Genomic DNA, 19,345 nt, shown 5'->3' on the forward strand with positions numbered 1-19,345 from the left:
TTAGATTATTTTGATTCACTGATATTAAAAATAATTTTAAAAAATATATTTTAATATATTTTTAAATAAAAAATATTATAAAAAACAATCACAATTATATTTCCAAACAATCACAATGTTGACTTAGGCCCCGTTTGTTTGCAGGAAAGTGAATTCCTTTTGGAAAATGAATTCCGGGGAAAGTGAATTCCTGGAAAGTAAATTCCGGGAAAGTATTTTCCGATGTTTGGTAGTGTTATGGAAAACACTTTCCAGTGTTTGGTTGTGTTATGGAAAATGAATTGGAAAATAATTTATTAATAAATTAATTTTTTTTTCAAATTTATCTAATATATATAAAATATTTAATCACTTACAATAAAAAAAATAAAATCTAAAATGTATAATGATGAATTTTTTTTTATTATAGTCTATATTCATACATAGCTTATTTTATAAAATATAACTATATATATCATATCATATTATAAAGAAATAAGCTTGTGAAATATTTTTTACTATTCTATGAAACCATTTATAATTTCATTACGTACGAAATACATCCGACAAAAACTATAGTTTTAATAATATTTTTAGCATGTAATAAAATTGGATAAAATATTAAGGTATAAAATTCACTCTAAACTATTTTTTTTAATGTTAAAAAAAAAAAAAAGTCCCCGCAGGCAAGCGAACAGTGCACTAAAACTGCACTGTTCACTATTTTTTTAGTGAACAGTGTATACAATACACTGTTCATGTTAATTGCACTGTTCAATGAACAGTGCAATTAACATGAACAGTTACATAAAAACATGACAACGTAATATTGGCCCACGCCAGGAAAGTGTTTTCCGAGAATTAAAAACGGAAAACACTTTCCTTATGTTAAACTTAACATTTTCCTTTGACTGGAATTACATTTCCTTTGACTCACTTTCCATGTATTGCCAAACATGGAAAAGTGAGGAAAATAGTTTTCAGGAAAGTGAATTCCTGGAAACAAACAAGGCATTAATCTATTCATAAGGAAAACATGAGAATTATGTTGTCGCTATGTGGGAACAGAACAAGAGCAGCAGCAAGACAATTACCTCACTTTCACCGAAAATTCCCGGGCAGGGCACAGTATTTTTCTATCACGAAACTCTACAGCAATAAAATATGCAGAAACATGTGAAACTTGAACAGAATAAAAAAACATAGAGAATAGCCGTGAAGAATCTTGGTTTCTACTCTACAATTTATTATCATTAAACTTATATATATATATATATATATATATATAAAGTCTTAGTGATACCAATCCTAAGTATCATTATGGAATGAATGTTCACTATATGCTTGTGATTGATTTTTACTCCTGTATAATAGTTAATATCTCTCGTGAACATACAGTAAGTTTTGCTGTATATTTTACGGTTGAAATTTAAACTTTATGCTTTTTGCTATTTAAATAACATTTTACTGTTTTTTTTTATACAACTTGAACTCAAGTATGTTAAAATAGGGGCAAACAAATATATACTATTGTCTACATTGAATAACAAAACTGTTGGCCGAGATTGCATATAATAGTAGAAGATTATACAAGAAATCTAGTCGTATGCTCTTGCATTATGGGTGGATCAATTTTTATCGGATAAATATTTTATCAGCCCTAATAATTTATATTTTTAAAATAATATATAGGAAAACAAAATATCTAATGGCTAAGTATATATTTTTTTAAAATTCTTCAACAAAAGAATTAATTAAACAAATTGCATTAGGTGGCAAATGATCTATGATGTCTCTATTTTTTTTATGGATAAAACAAGCAATACAACTCAAAATATCTAATAACAAGAGTCATAGGCTATAAACACATTATGAGTTCTTCAAAATAAAATTTTATATTCTTCATTTTCTACAGCATATATATTTTTAAAGCATGTCTCTTTAGAATATCGTATACTTTCTCTCTAAAACATAGTTAGTCCTTAGAGCATCTCCAATAAAAAATGTTATTTTGAAAAGCTAAATTAATAAAATACATTTTGAATGGTATAAATATGGCCTTTTTTTTTTTCTCCCATATCTACTCCAATGAAAAAAATCATTTGAAAAGCCAATTATATTGGAATGAAAGAAACAAAGTGTTCTATTATTTTTTAATAAGTTTTTTTTTTTTTCCACATGGACTACATTTAATTGGTTTATTTTTTTAATGGCTCCACTTTGTAGGTTTTGGTTTTTTTAAGAGATATGTAAAAATAGCATATATAGAAGAAAAAAATATTTTTTCATTTTGTTTAGCACTTTCTTTAAAATATGCAAAATATACCAAACAATCAAAATAATATTTTTTAATATTTAGTTTTTTCATTTAGCATACCCGTTAGAGATGCTCTCATGTCCATCCAAAAATACTTTTATAACTATTAGTTACATTGATCCTGTCAAGTACACGCTATCAATTATTTTAACTAAAATAAAATATATAAAATTATTATGATCATTTAATTAATTAATTATCTAATCAGGGAGCTATACTAGAAAATCAAATTGTGACAAAACTTGAAAGCCAGAAAGATGGAAAGATGCCATACGTTTACTATTCCCTTGTTTATTTAAGTTGGTAAATTAGGACCCACAAAGCAATCAAACTTTGAATAACCAAATACAAGTTCCAAAACAAGAATGGCACCACTTGCTTGGTGTTGCCTTTACTTTTGCACAACATTCTTGAATCTCTCTTTTTTTTTTTTTTTTTTTTTAAAAAAGCTACCTTTCTCCTCTTTTTAGCAAGAAAAAAAAATCAAAACTTCAACATTCATGAAAAGATTACGCATAAAATCTTAGACCTCTTTAACTTTAGACATTTCAAAACCATAGTGTATAAATTATCAAACCCCCTTTTTCTTTATTTTATGTGAAAGGATGCCCTTTTTTTTCTAAAAAAACTATGGCAAGGTTAAAAAAGTAAATTTATCAAAGGAAAGAATATACCACATCTACATGACATGGAAGGGTCTACTTGATCAAGAATTATTCTGTGCTTACTGTGGCTCTGACGGTGATTGATAGCAGGCGGTGAGACAGAGTGGCACGAGCCCCTATAAGTGGACAGGTGTCGTTCTGTCAGTATCTGAGGTCTGCGTGAATCACTGGTTTATGCCGCTCATGTCACTAGTCATTTTCTTTATGCAAGGCTTCATTTCATGACAAGAACTGGTACGTACGTCAATTTCCATATTTCACCGACGATGAAACTACATCGTTTTAAATCTTAACACTCACATGTGTGTTTGTGCGTGCATATATATATATATATACATGCGCGGGGATTTTCAGACACGTTTAAGATCTGATTCGTAAATACCATTATTTGGGTGGTTTGATTATTTTGTTAATGGTTATTTTTAAAATATTTTTTATTTAAAAATAAATTAAAATAATATTTTTTTATTTTTTAAAATTTATTTTTAATATTAATATATTAAAATAACTTTAGAATATAAAAAATTTAAAATTTTACTAAATAATATTTGTATCGTGTTATTTGTTAAATATAAAATTTGTTTAGGATTATAGTAGCGGTGACGATTTAAAGTGTATTTTGTTTAAAAATATATTAAAATAATTTTTTATTTTAAATATCAGCACATCAAAATAATTTTAAAATATAAAAATAATTAAATTTTTTGGAACAAACACTCCTACATAATGCATTCTATATATATATAATATATATATATATAAACAAGTGATAGGTCGCTTATTGTGATTGGCTACCTATCACCTCATAGTTTTTTTATTGGTAAAAACATTATATTTTTTATATTTTTTTTAATTTTAATATCTATATACTATAAAATAAAAGAATGATTTAGTAATTAGATTTTTTTTTTCTTATCATTTCAACATTACAAACATTTCCAAGGACACGAATTCCAAATCAATATAGCCTTTTACCCTTTAATTGGATAGAGTAATTTTTTTCAAATATATTGCCTTTAATTTACCCTTTAATTTAAAGAACATTCATTCGACTGGCATTAAAATCCCTTTCACCCCAAGAATATCTGGAATTCGAGTTCTAAATTGTAGCAAAAAAAAAAAGTTTTAAAAACCTCCCTACTAGGAAATTAATTAGATCTGGATTAATTCCATGATATGGATTACTTTTTCATCAATGGGTTGCCTTGGGACCCAAGAATCTTGCAAAAACAAGACATTAAGCAAGCAGCTGCTGCATGGCAGCTAGGGCATTAAGATCATCAACGAGAACATGCATGAAGCTTTGAATTATGGGTAGAATCGTGTCATCATATGTACATGGTAGCTGTGCTTTCTTCTTCCTCTGCTGTGTCTGTATGATTAATTAATTGCTCGCAGTTCTACTTATAATGTCCAAAAGAAGAAGAAGTTTGATTATTTTTCTTTAATATCAAAATACCTTTTAAAAAAAAATAGATCACATCAATCGATCACTCTATAAACTCATAATTCCACGGAAATTAGAACGATCTTGAGTTAGATTCTCCATTAAAATAATTTAGGAATCATTTTCCTATTCTATGGAGGAATAATTTTGGATTTTTTATGATTGGATGAGAGAAAAATTAATATTTTAATTTTCAGAAGATCTGGATGCAAAATGCAACCATGTCCAAAACTGAGGTTTGTGGGGATGATTAACGCTATGTTTGGAAACATAGTATAAACCACGTGGTGTAAATTATATTTTTTAAAAGTTTTTAAAAATTATTTAAAATAATATTTTTATATCATTTTAATGAATTGATGTTAAAAATATTTTTTAAAAAATATATAAAAAAATATTTTAATAAATTTTAAAACAAAAAATATTTTAAATCACTGTTATTTTAATATAAGTTTCTTGTCGATAAAATTATGGCTTAGAGGTGTAGCTTTCCTTCTCTTCAAGAGGCAAAGCAGGGCCAGCTCCTTCCCCATGCCCTGTGAAGTTGATAAATGACTAAAGACTGCAATATTGACATTTAAATTCTTCTGTGATAATTTCCAGTTTTGGCAAACCCTACAACTCCATGAAGTAGATGGTAATTGTAGGTCAAAATTCAAGAGGCAGAGATATGATCCATGTCATGGAGGGTTCTAACTAAACCAATTAGGTGTCCGGTCACATGTCACCTTTTTGTGTCAATTTAGGTAACTTTCATCCTGCTATTATATTTAGGAATAATAATTGAGCCTGCATTTGATATGTATTTATTCGCACTGATAGCTCTTTTTCTTAGTCTATTGATTCATATATTTTAAGAGTTTATTTTGTTTAAATTTATATTTTTTAAGTTGTGTTTATTATTGTTGCTCACCGCGTTGTTTTCAAAACAATGTTTCTTTCTTTTTATAAAATTAAAAAAAATATTTTAATGTATTTTAAAGCAAAAATTACTTTGAAAAACAACCGCTATCATCATGCCAAACATTATCTTAGTTAAGAGAATCATGATATAATAAAAATACACTCACAATATTGTCCTATTTTTCTATTACGTTGAAAGTTAATTTGTGATCTTATATGCAGCGTTGCGTTAATAACTTTTTTTATATATTTATTAACATATATGATTCTAGCTTTATTTTTATTATATGTAAGCATTGATTTTTCAGTTTATAATTATAATTTTTCTTGATGTCAAAAAAATACGTTAACAATACCTATACGCTCGTCCTTTTACATTAGAAAAAAAAAATATTTGACTAGTTGTGAAGAAATAGAATAGACACGTAAACATTGTTTTTTTATATTTATTGGCAAATATGATTCTTTATTTATTTAATTAAATGCATGTATAGCCTTGGGTTACAGTATTTTATCTGATTATTGAATCGGACTTAATTTCTTAAGGCTGTTTTGTTATTTTTCTTGTTTTTCTTAGATTTCACCCATTGTTCTAGATTTTATGATTATTTTCTTTTTATTTTATTTTTTCATTGAGGTAGGTTTCTGATATAATTAAAATTTTATAAACCTTCTAAGAAAGAAGATTTGACCAATTTTTTAAGAGGGAATAAAGTTACACTAGTTCATATTTGCAACACCTTTTAGAGTGTGTTTGACAGTGTGGTAGTGGTTGCTTTTCAAATAACTTTTCGTGCCAAAATGCATGTCAATGATGTTTTTTATTTTTTTAAAATTATTTTTGACATCAAGCACATCAAAACGATCTAAAAAAGTACAAACCGTATTAAATTTTAGCAAAAAAAAAAAAACTTTTAAATTTTTTGGGAACACGGTTTTAACCGCGTTCCCAAACGCTACCTTATTCATTAATTTTTTGTGTTTTATGCTTATTTGTTGTTTTTTTTTGTTTTGGACTGATAGTAAAATAAGCCAAATAAAAAAAAATTATAAATAATTAAATTGTATTCTCAAAACAACAAAATCTAAAAGGTGGTTGCAAATAGCTACACCATTTGGAGTCTCACTCCATTTCTACTTGAAGTATAGAAAATCTTGCTATTCGAATAGCATTCCATGCCAAGAGTGTTGGATTGATCCGCTTTCCTCATTCCTTCTCTGTATATAATTTAATATTTTCATAAGGCATTTAAAATATCAAAATGATCGAAGATTACTAATTATATATTTTTGTAAATAAAAAAAAGCATTTAAGAAAAACAAATGATGACTGGAGTTACAAAATGATAAATATTATAAATTTACGTAATCTTATATGAGAAGGGTTTATATAACTAATCCCGACAGCCTTTTTTTTTTTTTTTTTTTTTTTTGCTGTTAAGAGGGTGTTTAACATTGTGGTGAAAAATGCTTTTCAAAAAATTCAATTTTTTTTATTTTAAATTAATATATATTTTTGATATTTTAAATCATTTTGATGTGCTAATCTCAAAAATAATTTTTAAAAAATAAAAAAATATTATTAGACATATGCTTTTCTAAATAAAAAATACTTTAAAAAAATAACAGCAATCACATTTTCCAAACACGCTTTAAATAAGACAAATTCATGTCAAAATCTCTCACTGTCTCTGTTATATATATATATATATATATATTAATGAACCATTATCCAAGAGAATTTTTAAAATGTCTTAATTAATGAATAATGATTGTGAGTTAATGATGCAATAACAATAAGTAGTTAATAATTAGACATAAGAAAGATACAAGGCGCAAACAAAAATGTACTCGCTACGATGTGCCTCTCAACTCATGGTGATTCACGTAAATGTCATAAAAACCATGTCCGCTCCGCGAGTATAATAATATTTTTTTATTTTAAAATAATATTTTTTATTTTTTAAATTTATTTTTAAAAACATGAAAAAACTGTAATTCCAAATATTCTAAGATATTTTATTTATTTAGAGATATTTAAAAGTGTAATAGTAATTAAAAATAATTATTTTTAGTTTTGTTCGGTTTTTATAAAAAAAATAATCAAATCAATTTTTTTAAAAACAAAAAACCGAAATCAAAACCGGTTTAAACCGATCGGTTTCAATTTCGATTAGGTTTGGTTTTTAGGAAAAAAATCGGTTTGACTCGGTTTGTTTCTGATTTTTTTGGTTCGGTTTGGTTTGGTTTTTTCAGTTTGAAATTTATAAAATTGAAATTGAACCGGTCAGTTTTTTTTAAAAATTTTAATTAGTTTAATTTTTTTTTTCATGGTTCGGTTTTTTTGGTTTTTTTTTTAGGTTTATCTTAGTTTTCTTTTTTTTTATTTTTTTCTCACTTCTAGTAGTAGTGGATTTTTAAAGTGTTTTTTTTTAAATACATTAAAATAATATATATTTTATTTTTTATAAATTATTTTTAATATTAATAATCTAAATAAATATTTTAAAAAAAATAAAAAATAAAAAATCTCGTGAAAGAACAATGGATGTGCAGCAAGGAAAGATGAATGCAGCAAGTGCACAGTAAACCACATGGCGTGGAAAGAATCCAAAAATAATCCAGCTGGATTCCAGTGTTCCCTCCCCAGTCGTACCCTCTGTAAAAAGAATCAAGGCCGAAAGCAAAACCTTTTCCCCCCACAGAGAGTGTGAAACAGAGCTCTGCTTTCCCATGATACCCTTCCTTCTTTCACTTCCACTGTACGGCAATTCAGTACACAAAACAAAAAAGTAAGAAATGGAAAAATAATACTTTTTTATTATTATTATTATTATGATATAGGAATTCAAAACACTAATAGATTGTGAAATGATTCTGTATGTTATTGTCTAAACGTCGTCGTGTGTGCAGGAAATACGAAGGGTAGAGTTGCATAATGGAGCTTGTCAGGTCTTGCATGATCAAGAACAGGTCACATCATCTGTATCTCACTTTGTTTGATCTGATTTACCTAATAAATTTTTGCCACGTTTCATATTAATGGTTTGAAAATGATATTCCAACTTCTTTTTAATTTTTTTTTTTTTTTTTTAAAATTTTAAATTTAAATTTTTTTAAATAGAATATTTAAAATAAAAATATAAAATATTTTTAAATTAAAAAAACACAATTTAAATACAAAAATAAACAGATTCTTATTGGTAGTGTGAGCAGAGTTAGTTTTTTTTTTTTTTTATAAAATAAAAATTTTTAATAAATATTATTTTTAAGAGCATTTTTTAATTTTTTTTAAATAGTGTTATTCTATTAAATTGTTTTAATTTATTTTGGTAATGTTTTTTAAAAAACCCTTTTCACTTGCTTGTGTGTGTTTTAATTATATGATGCACAATATTTTTAATTAAAAATATATTAATTTTTTTTTTAAATATTAATTTGATATTTATTAGGTAAAAAACAATTAAGAAAATGATTTAAGGAGCATGTTAAACTTTAAAAACAAATACTTTAGTCATGTTTGGTATTGTGGTCAAACATAATTTTTGAAATATATTTTTAGCTTCAAATTTTTTTCTTAAAATAAATTTTAAAAAATTAAAAAGATATTTTAATGCATTTTAAGTGATAAACAAATTACAAAGTAATATTTATCATGCTTTTAAATACACTCTTCCATGACATATAGGGTATTTTCACTTATTAATACTATTTTCAAAAAATAATATTGATCAAATAAAAAAATAAAAAAAATAATTTGATACAATTAAAAAACATAATATTTTAAATGGTGTTTTTTTTTTATATAAATATGGCATTTTTTAATCCTGATATATATCAAACTTATTATTTCATCAATTTTTTAAATTATTAATTTTCTTAAAAAAGAATTCTACTGATGAGATGATAGTTCTGTCAGAAATCTTACATCCACATGACCAAAATACAAAGCTTGCAAACAAAATCCCAACAATAATGATACATAATTTACAAAATATCAAAGTGTCAGTCATTTTAACCTCTATCCCACCTCCTCAACTCCACCTGGATTTCCACCTTGCTACTGTCATCTTCTTCTCAATCTAGAGTTGCAAAACAAAAAAAAAAAAAAAAGTGAAAATGAAAAGGCTATAATGGGGTTTGCGCTGCTGTTTTGTCTTGGAATTCCAAACTACCATTCCAATTTCCTCCTACTGCTCCCTCCTTTCCCCACCATGTAGTTGAAGTACGCTCTCTCGCGCTCTCCCTCTCCTCGATTCTCCCACTCAGTGAGTTAGGACATTCTCTTCTTGGACCTCACGTTTTCTGAACTCTGTGAGTGTCTCGTTTCTGCAACAGTGTTCCAACCTCAAAGTTGAAGAACTTGGCCGTCTAGCTTCTTGAGCCACAAGCTGTTTCTGTCTATCAAGAAGCACTGTGCTCTCAGTCTTCTTCACGCTTTCTACCTGCCTGCCTGCTCTTCTGTGTGGGGAATTTCAATCCAAGAACTGAACTTTCTTCACTGTCTCCCACAACAATACCTCAAGGTTAATGCTTTGTTTCTTGTTCTCTCTACAATTTCAAGCCTTCCCTCTCCCTCTCTCATTGGCCCACGATCCCCACCACATTAACTTCGTTTCTTTCTTAATCTTGCTACATCTCTGGTTTTAGAGAGAGAGAGAGAGAGAGAGACATAACATTGTGTGTGTCTGAAGTGCTTCTTTACTTTATGTTTAATTACCTTCAAAAACGTACATTGATGGCCACTGCTACTACTAGTGCTAGTGTTACAATAAATATTCTCCTCCTCCTTCTCCTCCTCCATCTTCACTTCACTACGACAACCTCCACCACTCACCACCGACACCTCCTCCACCAACCCTTTTTCCCATTAACCCCCTCCATTACACCAACACAGCCTCCCTCCTCGTCTCCTCAACCCCAACCCAAATATCCTTTCACCGCCACCCCCGGCAACAACAACAACCACAGTAACCCACAAAAGCCCTTCTTCCCTACCCTCCCTTCGCCTCCACCACCTCCTCCTTCCACTCCCACTCTATCAACTTTCCCTGCTAACATCTCCTCCCTCCTTCTCCCCCACCAATCCTCCTCTCCTCACCACAACCTCATTATAGCAATTTCCATCTCCCTCTCCCTCCTTTTCGCTGCTCTCTTAGCCTTATTTTCAGCCTTCTTCATCTATTCTCGCAGAAAAACCCAGCCTTTTAGCCCTCAAAAGGGTTCAGGATCAGAAAATCTCCGCCTTTATCCTCAGAACACTATCCCTTCAGATGGTTCTCCTAAACCTCCGAAGCTCCCACACCGTCCTGGTGTTGTAAGCACAAGCTCAGAGTTCCTTTACTTGGGCACATTAGTGAACTCTCAAGCTGGCATTGATGATCCAGACAAGCTAACTTCATCCAACAATACTGGTCTTAAGATTGGTGTTTCCTCGTCATCTTCTTCACAGTATCAAAAACTCGGGTCTCCTGAGCTGAGACCGTTGCCTCCATTGCCTAGACATAATTACACACCAACTTATAGAAGTGGTGAAGTTCTTGTTAGTTCTAGTAAAGAAGAAGATGAAGTTGATAGAGATACTGACGAGGAAGAAGAGTTCTTTTCACCAAGAGGGTCTTCTGGAAGGAAAGAGACTAGTCATGAGAGTCCAGTTCGTGTTGATTCAATTTCTAGAAGAGAGATTCAAGGGACTCAAGGAGAGGTTTTTGGGTCTAAAAGTTTTAATTCAAGGACTGCTTCATATCCAGAATCAAACTTTTGTTCTCCATCAAAATCTGTGTCCAGCAGTGTGTCTCCAGTATCGAATTCTAGCCTTAGAAGTGGAGAATCTAAGTCTCCTGAAACTATTATTAGTTTTCCTGCTCCGTTTCCGTCCATTAAGCGATCCTCGCCACCCATTTCTTTATCATCATCAGGGAGAGATTCAGGGGAGATGCAGAGTTCTTTGGAGCGAAATCTGGGTTTTTCGGGACAGAATGAGCAGGTTCCAGTGAGGATAGAGAGTGCTAGTAAACAATTTGTGCCAGTAAAACTGCCACCACCGCCTCCACCACCTCCACCACCACGGTTTTGGGAGATGCCAATGGGAGTTAGAGTGACTCAGGAAATGAATTTGGGGAGTTCAGGGCCTCCAGTTCTCGTTACGCCTACAAGGTCTGTTTTAGTTCAAAATCATGCAATGCCAGTTTTGGCCAATGAGCAAATGCAAAGCAAAGGTAGTGTTGAGAGGAATGAGGAGAGTATGAAACCAAAGTTGAAGCCTTTACATTGGGATAAAGTTAGAGCAAGCTCGGATCGGGCTATGGTGTGGGATCAGATAAAATCTAGCTCTTTTCAGTGAGATACTTCAAAACCTTTTCAGCTTTTTGTTTATTTTTTATTTGTTTGGTTAAGTTGAATGGTTTTGTAAGTTTGTAGAATGTGGTTTCTGTTGCACAGGTTGAATGAGGAAATGATTGAGACACTTTTTATGGTGAATAATTCGAATTTGAACTTGAAGGATCACAATGGAAGGCGGCTTTCGCTTCCATTGCTGAACCAGGAGAATACAGTACTTGATCCAAAGAAGTCCCAGAATATTGCAATATTGTTGAGGGCTCTTAATGTGACCATTGAAGAAGTCTGTGAAGCCCTTTTGGAAGGTAAAATCTGACGTAGACAATCTTGCTTTCAATTCTTAAGGATTCTCCACAAAAATGCTTGGAAATTGGTAATGTAATAGCTGCCTGCATTATTGGAGTCGATCTTAGTTTAAAATACCTGCTTCACTATCTTTAACCATGTTTGGTTCCTGTAGTTTTCCTATCTTTGGCTGCAAATTCCTACCAATGTTAAAATTTCAAAATCTCTAGGCTTGAGGTAGCCACATATTAAGGGTTTTTTTTTTCGTGGGATTGAATGTGGTGATGTACCACTTCTCTTTGACCAGCAAACAGTGACAAACCTTTTGTAGCGGTGGTGCTTCTTTATGAAAGGTTCTTAAATCAAGGTAGCTAAGGGACACGTTTTAGAAAAAAGCTTATGCCTGCCACAATGCAATTTAAATGTTGAATGCTTTTAGCTAATGAACTTTGTGTTATTGGTTGGTTAATTATAATTCTATTTGGCCCCTGCAGTGCTACATAGATTGGCAAAAGTTGAGAAAGAATAGTCTCTTTTTAAGACATGGTGTTCGTAGTGCAAATGTACTGCCATTATTCATAGAGATATCTTATCTTTCCCATTACAGCATTTCCCATCTTAGGCCAAAAAGCTAATCTTTGTTGAAGATATGTAAAAAAAGCTGCATGATAATGGCTCCCTTTGCTTTCTGAAGAACAATAGAACTATATGGAGTGCGCATGTGCACATACATTATTGATGAGAGAGAGCTATGCTGTTACTGAACCATTCTCTGCCATGAACAGGCAATTCAGATACTCTGGGAACAGAACTTCTTGAAAGTCTATCAAAGATGGCTCCGACTAAAGAAGAAGAATACAAACTAAAAGACTTCAAGGATGAATCACCGTTCAAGCTAGGCCCTGCTGAGAAATTTCTCAAGGAAGTGCTTGATGTTCCTTTTGCATTCAAGAGGGTTGATGCAATGCTTTATATTGCGAGTTTTGATTCAGAAATTGAGTATCTGCGGAGGTCTTTTGAAACACTGGAGGTAAATCTTCATTTGGCTTGTAAATTTTCATGATCTTTGATTTGTATTATTACGTGGTAATATAGCTGATATTGAAAAGCAGGTATATTGTTCTGTTTCATGGTTGTTATAAACCTTCTTACCCTTATAGATGTCAAAATAAATTTTTTATTTACTTCTAATCATGTATTGTGGTGATCAAAAGGGCTCCATCACTGGATCTGCCAAAAATGCTAGAGCACATTTTTTCCGTTCATCATTTCCTGTTGCAGCAATCTTCCAGCTGCTTCTCATATTTCTTCTTCTACAGGCAGCTTGTGAGGAATTGAAGAACAGCAGAATGTTCTTGAAACTTCTAGAAGCAGTGCTCAAGACTGGGAACCGCATGAATGTTGGCACCAATCGCGGCGATGCCCAAGCCTTCAAGCTTGACACACTCCTGAAACTTGTTGATATTAAAGGCACTGATGGGAAAACCACTCTCTTGCATTTTGTTGTTCAGGAAATCATCAGGTCTGAAGGTTCTCGCCTTTGTGATACAAACCAGGATCAAACAGCTCAGAAAACTCAACAATCAGCATTCCAAGATGAAGTTCAGTTTAGAAAGCTTGGTTTGCAAGTAGTTTCAGGTTTGAGTGGAGAGCTTACCAATGTAAAGAAATCCGCTGCAATGGATTCAGATGTGCTTAGCAGTGAAGTTGCGAAACTTGCTGCTGGAATGACAAAAATTACGGAAGTTCTGAAACTAAATGAAGAAATTGTGTTGAAGGAGAGTAGCTGGAAGTTCTCAGAGTCGATGAATGGGTTCATGAAGAAGGCAGAGGAAGAAATTGTAAGGCTTCAAGCACAGGAAAAGGCTGCTCTCTCTCTGGTGAAGGAAATAACCGAGTATTTCCATGGGAACTCAGCTAAGGTAGAAGCTCGCCCATTCTGGATTTTTATGGTGGTGAGGGATTTTATTTCCATTCTTGATCATGTATGCAAAGAGGTTGGAAAGATCAATGAAAGGACCATATACAGTTCAGTCCGTCCCATGCCTTTAAATCCAACACTTGCACCAGTTTTTCCAGGACTTGTTGGAAGGCTTCACGATGGTTCCTCGGATGATGAAACTCCACCGTCATCTTAATAAGTTGACACTAGGTGATTCTGTGGAATCTCACTGGGATGCTTACCTGAAATTGGTGGTGCTGGCAGCAGACTGTTTGAATTGAGTTTCTGCATCTAGCCATTACCCTTTTTCAGTTGGCCGCATGTTCTGTATCTAAACATATGCTTACTTGCAAGATTTTAGAATTGTCTACTTTGTATGTAACATACCAAAGGGATTATGTCAGGTAATAATGTAGTGAAGTCTGAATAGTCGGTGCTATCATGTAAATTAGAAGCTGAAAGTATGGTCAAATTTTTCACATCTTGTCGAAGCTAAATTTTGTTTTTTGAGTTGAGGAGACATGTAAGCTCAGGTATGGCTGAAGATTTACTTCCAATAGGGTTAAATAACACAGCATCATTCGCATTGCATATTCGGACAGCATCAAATTGCCTGAGTGCGTAGCCATGACCCTTGAGAATTTATGTTCAGATGGTGAAGTCCAACCTTTTGTGGTTTATTATATGTACAGAGAATTTGTACATGTGGTTTATTAAGATGCTAATGAATCCAAACATCATTGCTTATTTACGCACAAGCTATCCAAGCCTACCAAAAAAAGAGGAACAAGAAATTTGTTCTCCCGGAGGCTCCTGCCATTTTCACCCCCTCTGCTACTTTTCCAGACGACAGGGAGATTTTTTTCACGATTTTGCAATCTGGGAGTATTCAGCATCCATGCGTTCAAGAACTCGACGTGCTTCTTCTTCTGTAGCTGGAACAACATTCCGAATCCTCAATCCATCTTTAGTGGCCTCATGAAGGACAGTGAATGTAAAACAGAATTTGTTTGATACCTGTTCAAATCATGTGGTATATAAGGAAAAAAAATGATAAATTAATATGTATTCTAGCCATTTTAGCTCAGAATAGAAAATGAAAAGGAGTTGGAATTACATATTATGAACTAAACCATCCATTCAGTTATATGTTTGCGATTGTGAGCAGCAAATGACTGTTTTCGATAGGTTTACACCACTGAAAAAACATTTCGCGAGAGTTCCTCTTGCACCCATACAAGTTCTTTCATCATTGCTGACTTGCATTTGTGTACACCAAAATTGAGTGATCCATTTTTATCTAACAGCAAAATGTTTTTTTACAACAAATAGCAGAACACTCAAGTTTCTTTTATTTTTGGTCAAACTGTGGGGAGGAGCGAACTGCGGAACTATAACAAAGAACGTGAGGAATTCAGATACTCACCTCGCTAGACCTTAGCTCAGGCCTTGTAACATGAGCAACAACTTCCACGTTAATCAGAGGTTCAGCCGGGTTCTCGAGTTCTGTGTATAAAACACAAGACTTCAAGCGAAGGAAATTTCCAACATCCACCTGCATCAGTGAAAGGAATTATGGAATCCCATAAGCTTAAAATATAAAGTTCACAGAATTGCTTGTCCAACTATTCAATCTTCATGGCATGAAAAGCTGAAAGAGGTATACTGAAGCAGCTAATTTGTTGAAATATCTTCCTATTTTAGGAGCTCCTAAATCTAACTTCATCAGCACATATAAACACCGCAAATGCTGATAATGTTCTCCTACAATGCCATGTCCCTGGCCAAAGATAGCTGTAAGAAAATCAAAGAAAGTGAAATGCCCTCCAAAGATCCAGGAAATTGAGTTGTTCCAAAAGGTGGTTGTAAATACTTGTTCCACATTGTGTGAAAGATATAACTAAGCAGAGGGGTTGGTACTTACAGGTTTGAAGAAATCAACATGATCAACTTCAACAAAGAGTGGTGCTGCACCAGCAAATGCATAAGCATTCGAGAAGGCCAGTTCAAATGCCTTGCGCATCAAAAATCCTCCAAAAATACGACCATGAATGTTCCTCTGCTGTGGCTGACAAATAAAAGTGTTCTCATGACGAGTATCTTGTATAAGAATGCTATCTCTGTCTGCCAATGCTGGCATGTCACTGAAAACCCTCCCTTCAGACAACAATGCATTGAGCCTTTCCATATCCTCATTCTCAGGATCCCTTTTCTTTTCCGCTTTCTTCTTTTTCCTCATCTTGTTTCTTTTTTCTGCCTCTTCCCAGAGCAATTTCTCTTTATCAGTTTCAGGTGAGATCTGGTTAACAAGAGCTGATTTTCCTGTCTTTGTATCACGAGCAACAAATGTGAAATTTGCTACAAGAGCAACTGCATCTGATGGATTGGTGGCCCCTGATACACAAGTTCCCATAAAAAATCACTTCCAAGAACTGTACTCAGAGCTTTTTAAAAAAGATACGAGTAAGAAAACATCAAGTGTATTGAACTTGAAAAGCAGCCTGTGATAGCAGTACATCACTAAAAGATACTATTATTGGAAGGCCATCAATGTTCGTAAGAGATTAAATGCAAATTAACTAGACATCGATTTGTGCTTACTGGCAAGGATGGGATTTTTGTGAGAATATATTAGGTGCAAAGCAAAATATTTAATGTTTACATAGAAGTACTGGGAAGAGCACACTCATTTTACAGAAATGAAAAATGTCATAATCTAAAAGAGAAAGGGCAGGCTGCTTTTCCATCCTAAAAGTGCATGGGAATGGAAAAATGCTTGAGTAAAGAGGATATTTTTCAAAGCCAACAAACAAGAAAATCTAGTGTCCCTTCACATAAAGTTCCCCAAACAAAAATCAACCTTTGCAACACGTTAGGAGAAAAACCGGAAAGAATCAACTCAGTAGAAAATTCTGCAGAAGAATTGCTTTTGAAAGTGTGGAAAAGTACTTTGGACATTATGAATTCAATATTAACAAGCAAAACCTATGACCACTTTAGCTGATTCGACTTGCAGAAAACTCTCTTTTCCAGCAGAACATTGCATTGATAGCCTATAATTTGGACCTTAATGCATGGACCTCAAAAAGCAATATGAACACCAGTTATATCCTGCTGCAAAGCTTTCATCAGCGGAAAGGGTACATTCAGCTCCCACAACTTCCTCCACAACATATACCTTTCATGCTAGGATTGTAACTCATTTCTAGTTCCATCTTCTCTGTGATAAACACTCGTAACTAAATGAAGTAAAGTATGAAGAGCAGGGACATGCACATAATAAATTATACATGAAATCTAGTAAACAACAATCAAACCATGGCCGAGATTGTAGAGGAAAGAACAAAAGAATCACCATTTATTACTAGAGTACCTTCAGTGGGTTGAATCACTTCCATCTGAATCTCCATGGATGACCTCCCAACCCATGTAACAGCACCAACTATATTCAAATCAGCATCAATGAGGATTGGCTTTTTCAAAACTATCCTATCAACAGAAGCAGTGACCAATAGCAAAGGCCTAGTTGAGCCATCATCATTGCAGCAATGCTGTTCCGCAAGTGAAATATTGGTCAAAACAAAAAACCAAATATACACTCAATAGGCAAAAAGAAATGAAACTCTAGATCATATCAGCTACTTGGAATGGTTCAAACCTATCTCAAACATTACCTATCAAACTTTAAGCAAACACAAACTCAAAATCCTTCGTACCTTATAGGAAATGGTTCCAGCAAGAGCATCAAGATCTTCAATCAACTTCCCCATTCTAATCTTATTCCATGGGTTCCTATACTGCTCTCTGAGTATAAAATCAGAAGAAAACTTATAACAAATGCTAGTACTGCTCTTTGATGGACTTTTCGCAACCAATTCAGTCTCTGAAGTCCCAGAATCATTAGGCTCCTCAAAAATCCTTGATCTTGCTTCCCATAAGGCGTTAGACACAGGAGAATGGTACATTCCAGGCCACAAACTAATTGGTTTTCTCATAGAAGACCCTGCATCAATCGACTGTGAGTAGTTCTCCCCAGATACAGCATTTTCCGGGTTTGAATTTTCACTTGAAAAGGCCCTTCTTTGAATGAATTTACTAGAGATTGGATCATGAAATATAACTTTAAAGACGGGTTCTTTGCCAAAATGAGATCTTGAAAGCGAAAAAAAGGAACTTGAACATGAAAACAACCTCGTTTGGCTAGACAACAAAGTACTTGAAGTGGGTTTTAGTTTGTGTAGGGAATTGAACAAGAGGGTATTGGTTTGTCCATTGTTGGAGTGATGTTTTTGTTGGTTTCTTGAAAATGGAAAGTGGGTGTTGGTGGTCTCATTGAAGTGGGGTTTTGGTGCTGGAGGCCGATCAAGAGAGTAAGTGAACTGTGAAGAAAGGGCTTTGTGGAGTGATGATGATTTAGGGTTAGGTTCAAGGAGTGATTTTCTCAGTGGTCTCATGATTCAAGATTGAACAGAAGGATTTGGATTCTTAATTTGGAGTGAATTAAGGAACCATAATATAGATGGCTGCTTGTACTCAGCAGTTGACTGGATTATCTGAATGCTGGGAATTTGACCAGATGATTCACCAGCGGACTTTCTTGGAGAATATTTCTAAATATTCAGTTGGAATCTGCTAAGAGCAGTCAGTGGAAAAACCTTTGCCCTTATATTAGTATCAATTATTAATCCTGTTCGATAAATTTACTAGGCAAATACTCGATTCAAAACCTAATCTTAATTCAGTTTTAATTTGAACTTAATTGAGCTTTAATTTTTTTCAGGTTTTGAAAATAATCTAAATGACTTAATTTACACAACTAAACAAGGTTTAAATTCTAGAGGATTAATATTTTTTAAAAAAAAAAAAACATATAATAATAATTTTCAAATTACACCTAAAGTTATATTGATTTTTTATTTTTAATATGGATGTTTGGATCTGCTTACATGTATCTCTTAACTAATTCCATAAGTTTTTAAATTAACAACTTTATAAATTTCTAGTAGTTTTGGAGATTTGTAAAACTCGAACTGGTGATCTCTAGAAAATAAACTTAGAACCTGACCAGTTAAATTATTTTTTTTAATAAATATTAAAAAGCATGATCGATAATATAGTAGCTTTTTAAGATTATAATTTTTAAAAATAAAATAAACTAAAGTTATAAATTATAGTTTTTTATAATCAAAGTTTCACAAAAAATTTTTGTTTTGTGAAACTCCCACAAAATCATAAAGTGATTGGATTAGAGTAAATCTCAATTTTGACTATATCTCACTACATTACCTAAGTTTCACGCTAATTTTCATTAAACACTCCTATAAAATTATAAAGTGATTGGATTAAAACAAAACACAATTTTGATTGGATAGAATGTTTGTTTACATGTGGTAACTTTCACATTTCAGTTGAAACCACAAAGTGAAGTTGTTTGGTTAGCCAAGAACCATATTTTTCAACTTATGGGA

The 19,345-nt window shown here is 32.4% G+C and overlaps 2 protein-coding genes across 2 annotated transcripts; one reads left to right on the forward strand and one right to left on the reverse strand.

Annotated features, from left to right (window-relative positions):
• The first annotated feature begins 9,390 nt into the window (after positions 1 to 9,390).
• On the forward strand, positions 9,391 to 14,390 carry LOC118060420 (formin-like protein 2). The gene is made up of 4 exons (XM_035073639.2): positions 9,391 to 11,650; positions 11,753 to 11,955; positions 12,721 to 12,965; positions 13,255 to 14,390. Exons 1-4 carry the CDS (start codon positions 10,020 to 10,022, stop codon positions 14,071 to 14,073), a joined length of 2,898 nt encoding a protein of 965 aa, XP_034929530.1. The 5' UTR covers positions 9,391 to 10,019; the 3' UTR covers positions 14,074 to 14,390.
• Positions 14,391 to 14,530: 140 nt separating this feature from the next.
• LOC118060421 (acyl-coenzyme A thioesterase 2, chloroplastic) lies at positions 14,531 to 18,525 on the reverse strand. Its single transcript, XM_035073640.2, has 5 exons — positions 17,594 to 18,525; positions 17,251 to 17,428; positions 15,802 to 16,271; positions 15,304 to 15,432; positions 14,531 to 14,894 (listed from the first exon to the last, which is right to left on the reverse strand). The coding sequence occupies exons 1-5, from the start codon at positions 18,329 to 18,331 to the stop codon at positions 14,742 to 14,744; spliced, it is 1,668 nt and encodes a 555-aa protein (XP_034929531.1). The 5' UTR covers positions 18,332 to 18,525; the 3' UTR covers positions 14,531 to 14,741.
• Positions 18,526 to 19,345: the final 820 nt, after the last annotated feature.

This window comes from Populus alba, chromosome 17, assembly GCF_005239225.2.
Source record: "Populus alba chromosome 17, ASM523922v2, whole genome shotgun sequence".
Classification (NCBI taxonomy): domain Eukaryota; kingdom Viridiplantae; phylum Streptophyta; class Magnoliopsida; order Malpighiales; family Salicaceae; genus Populus; species Populus alba.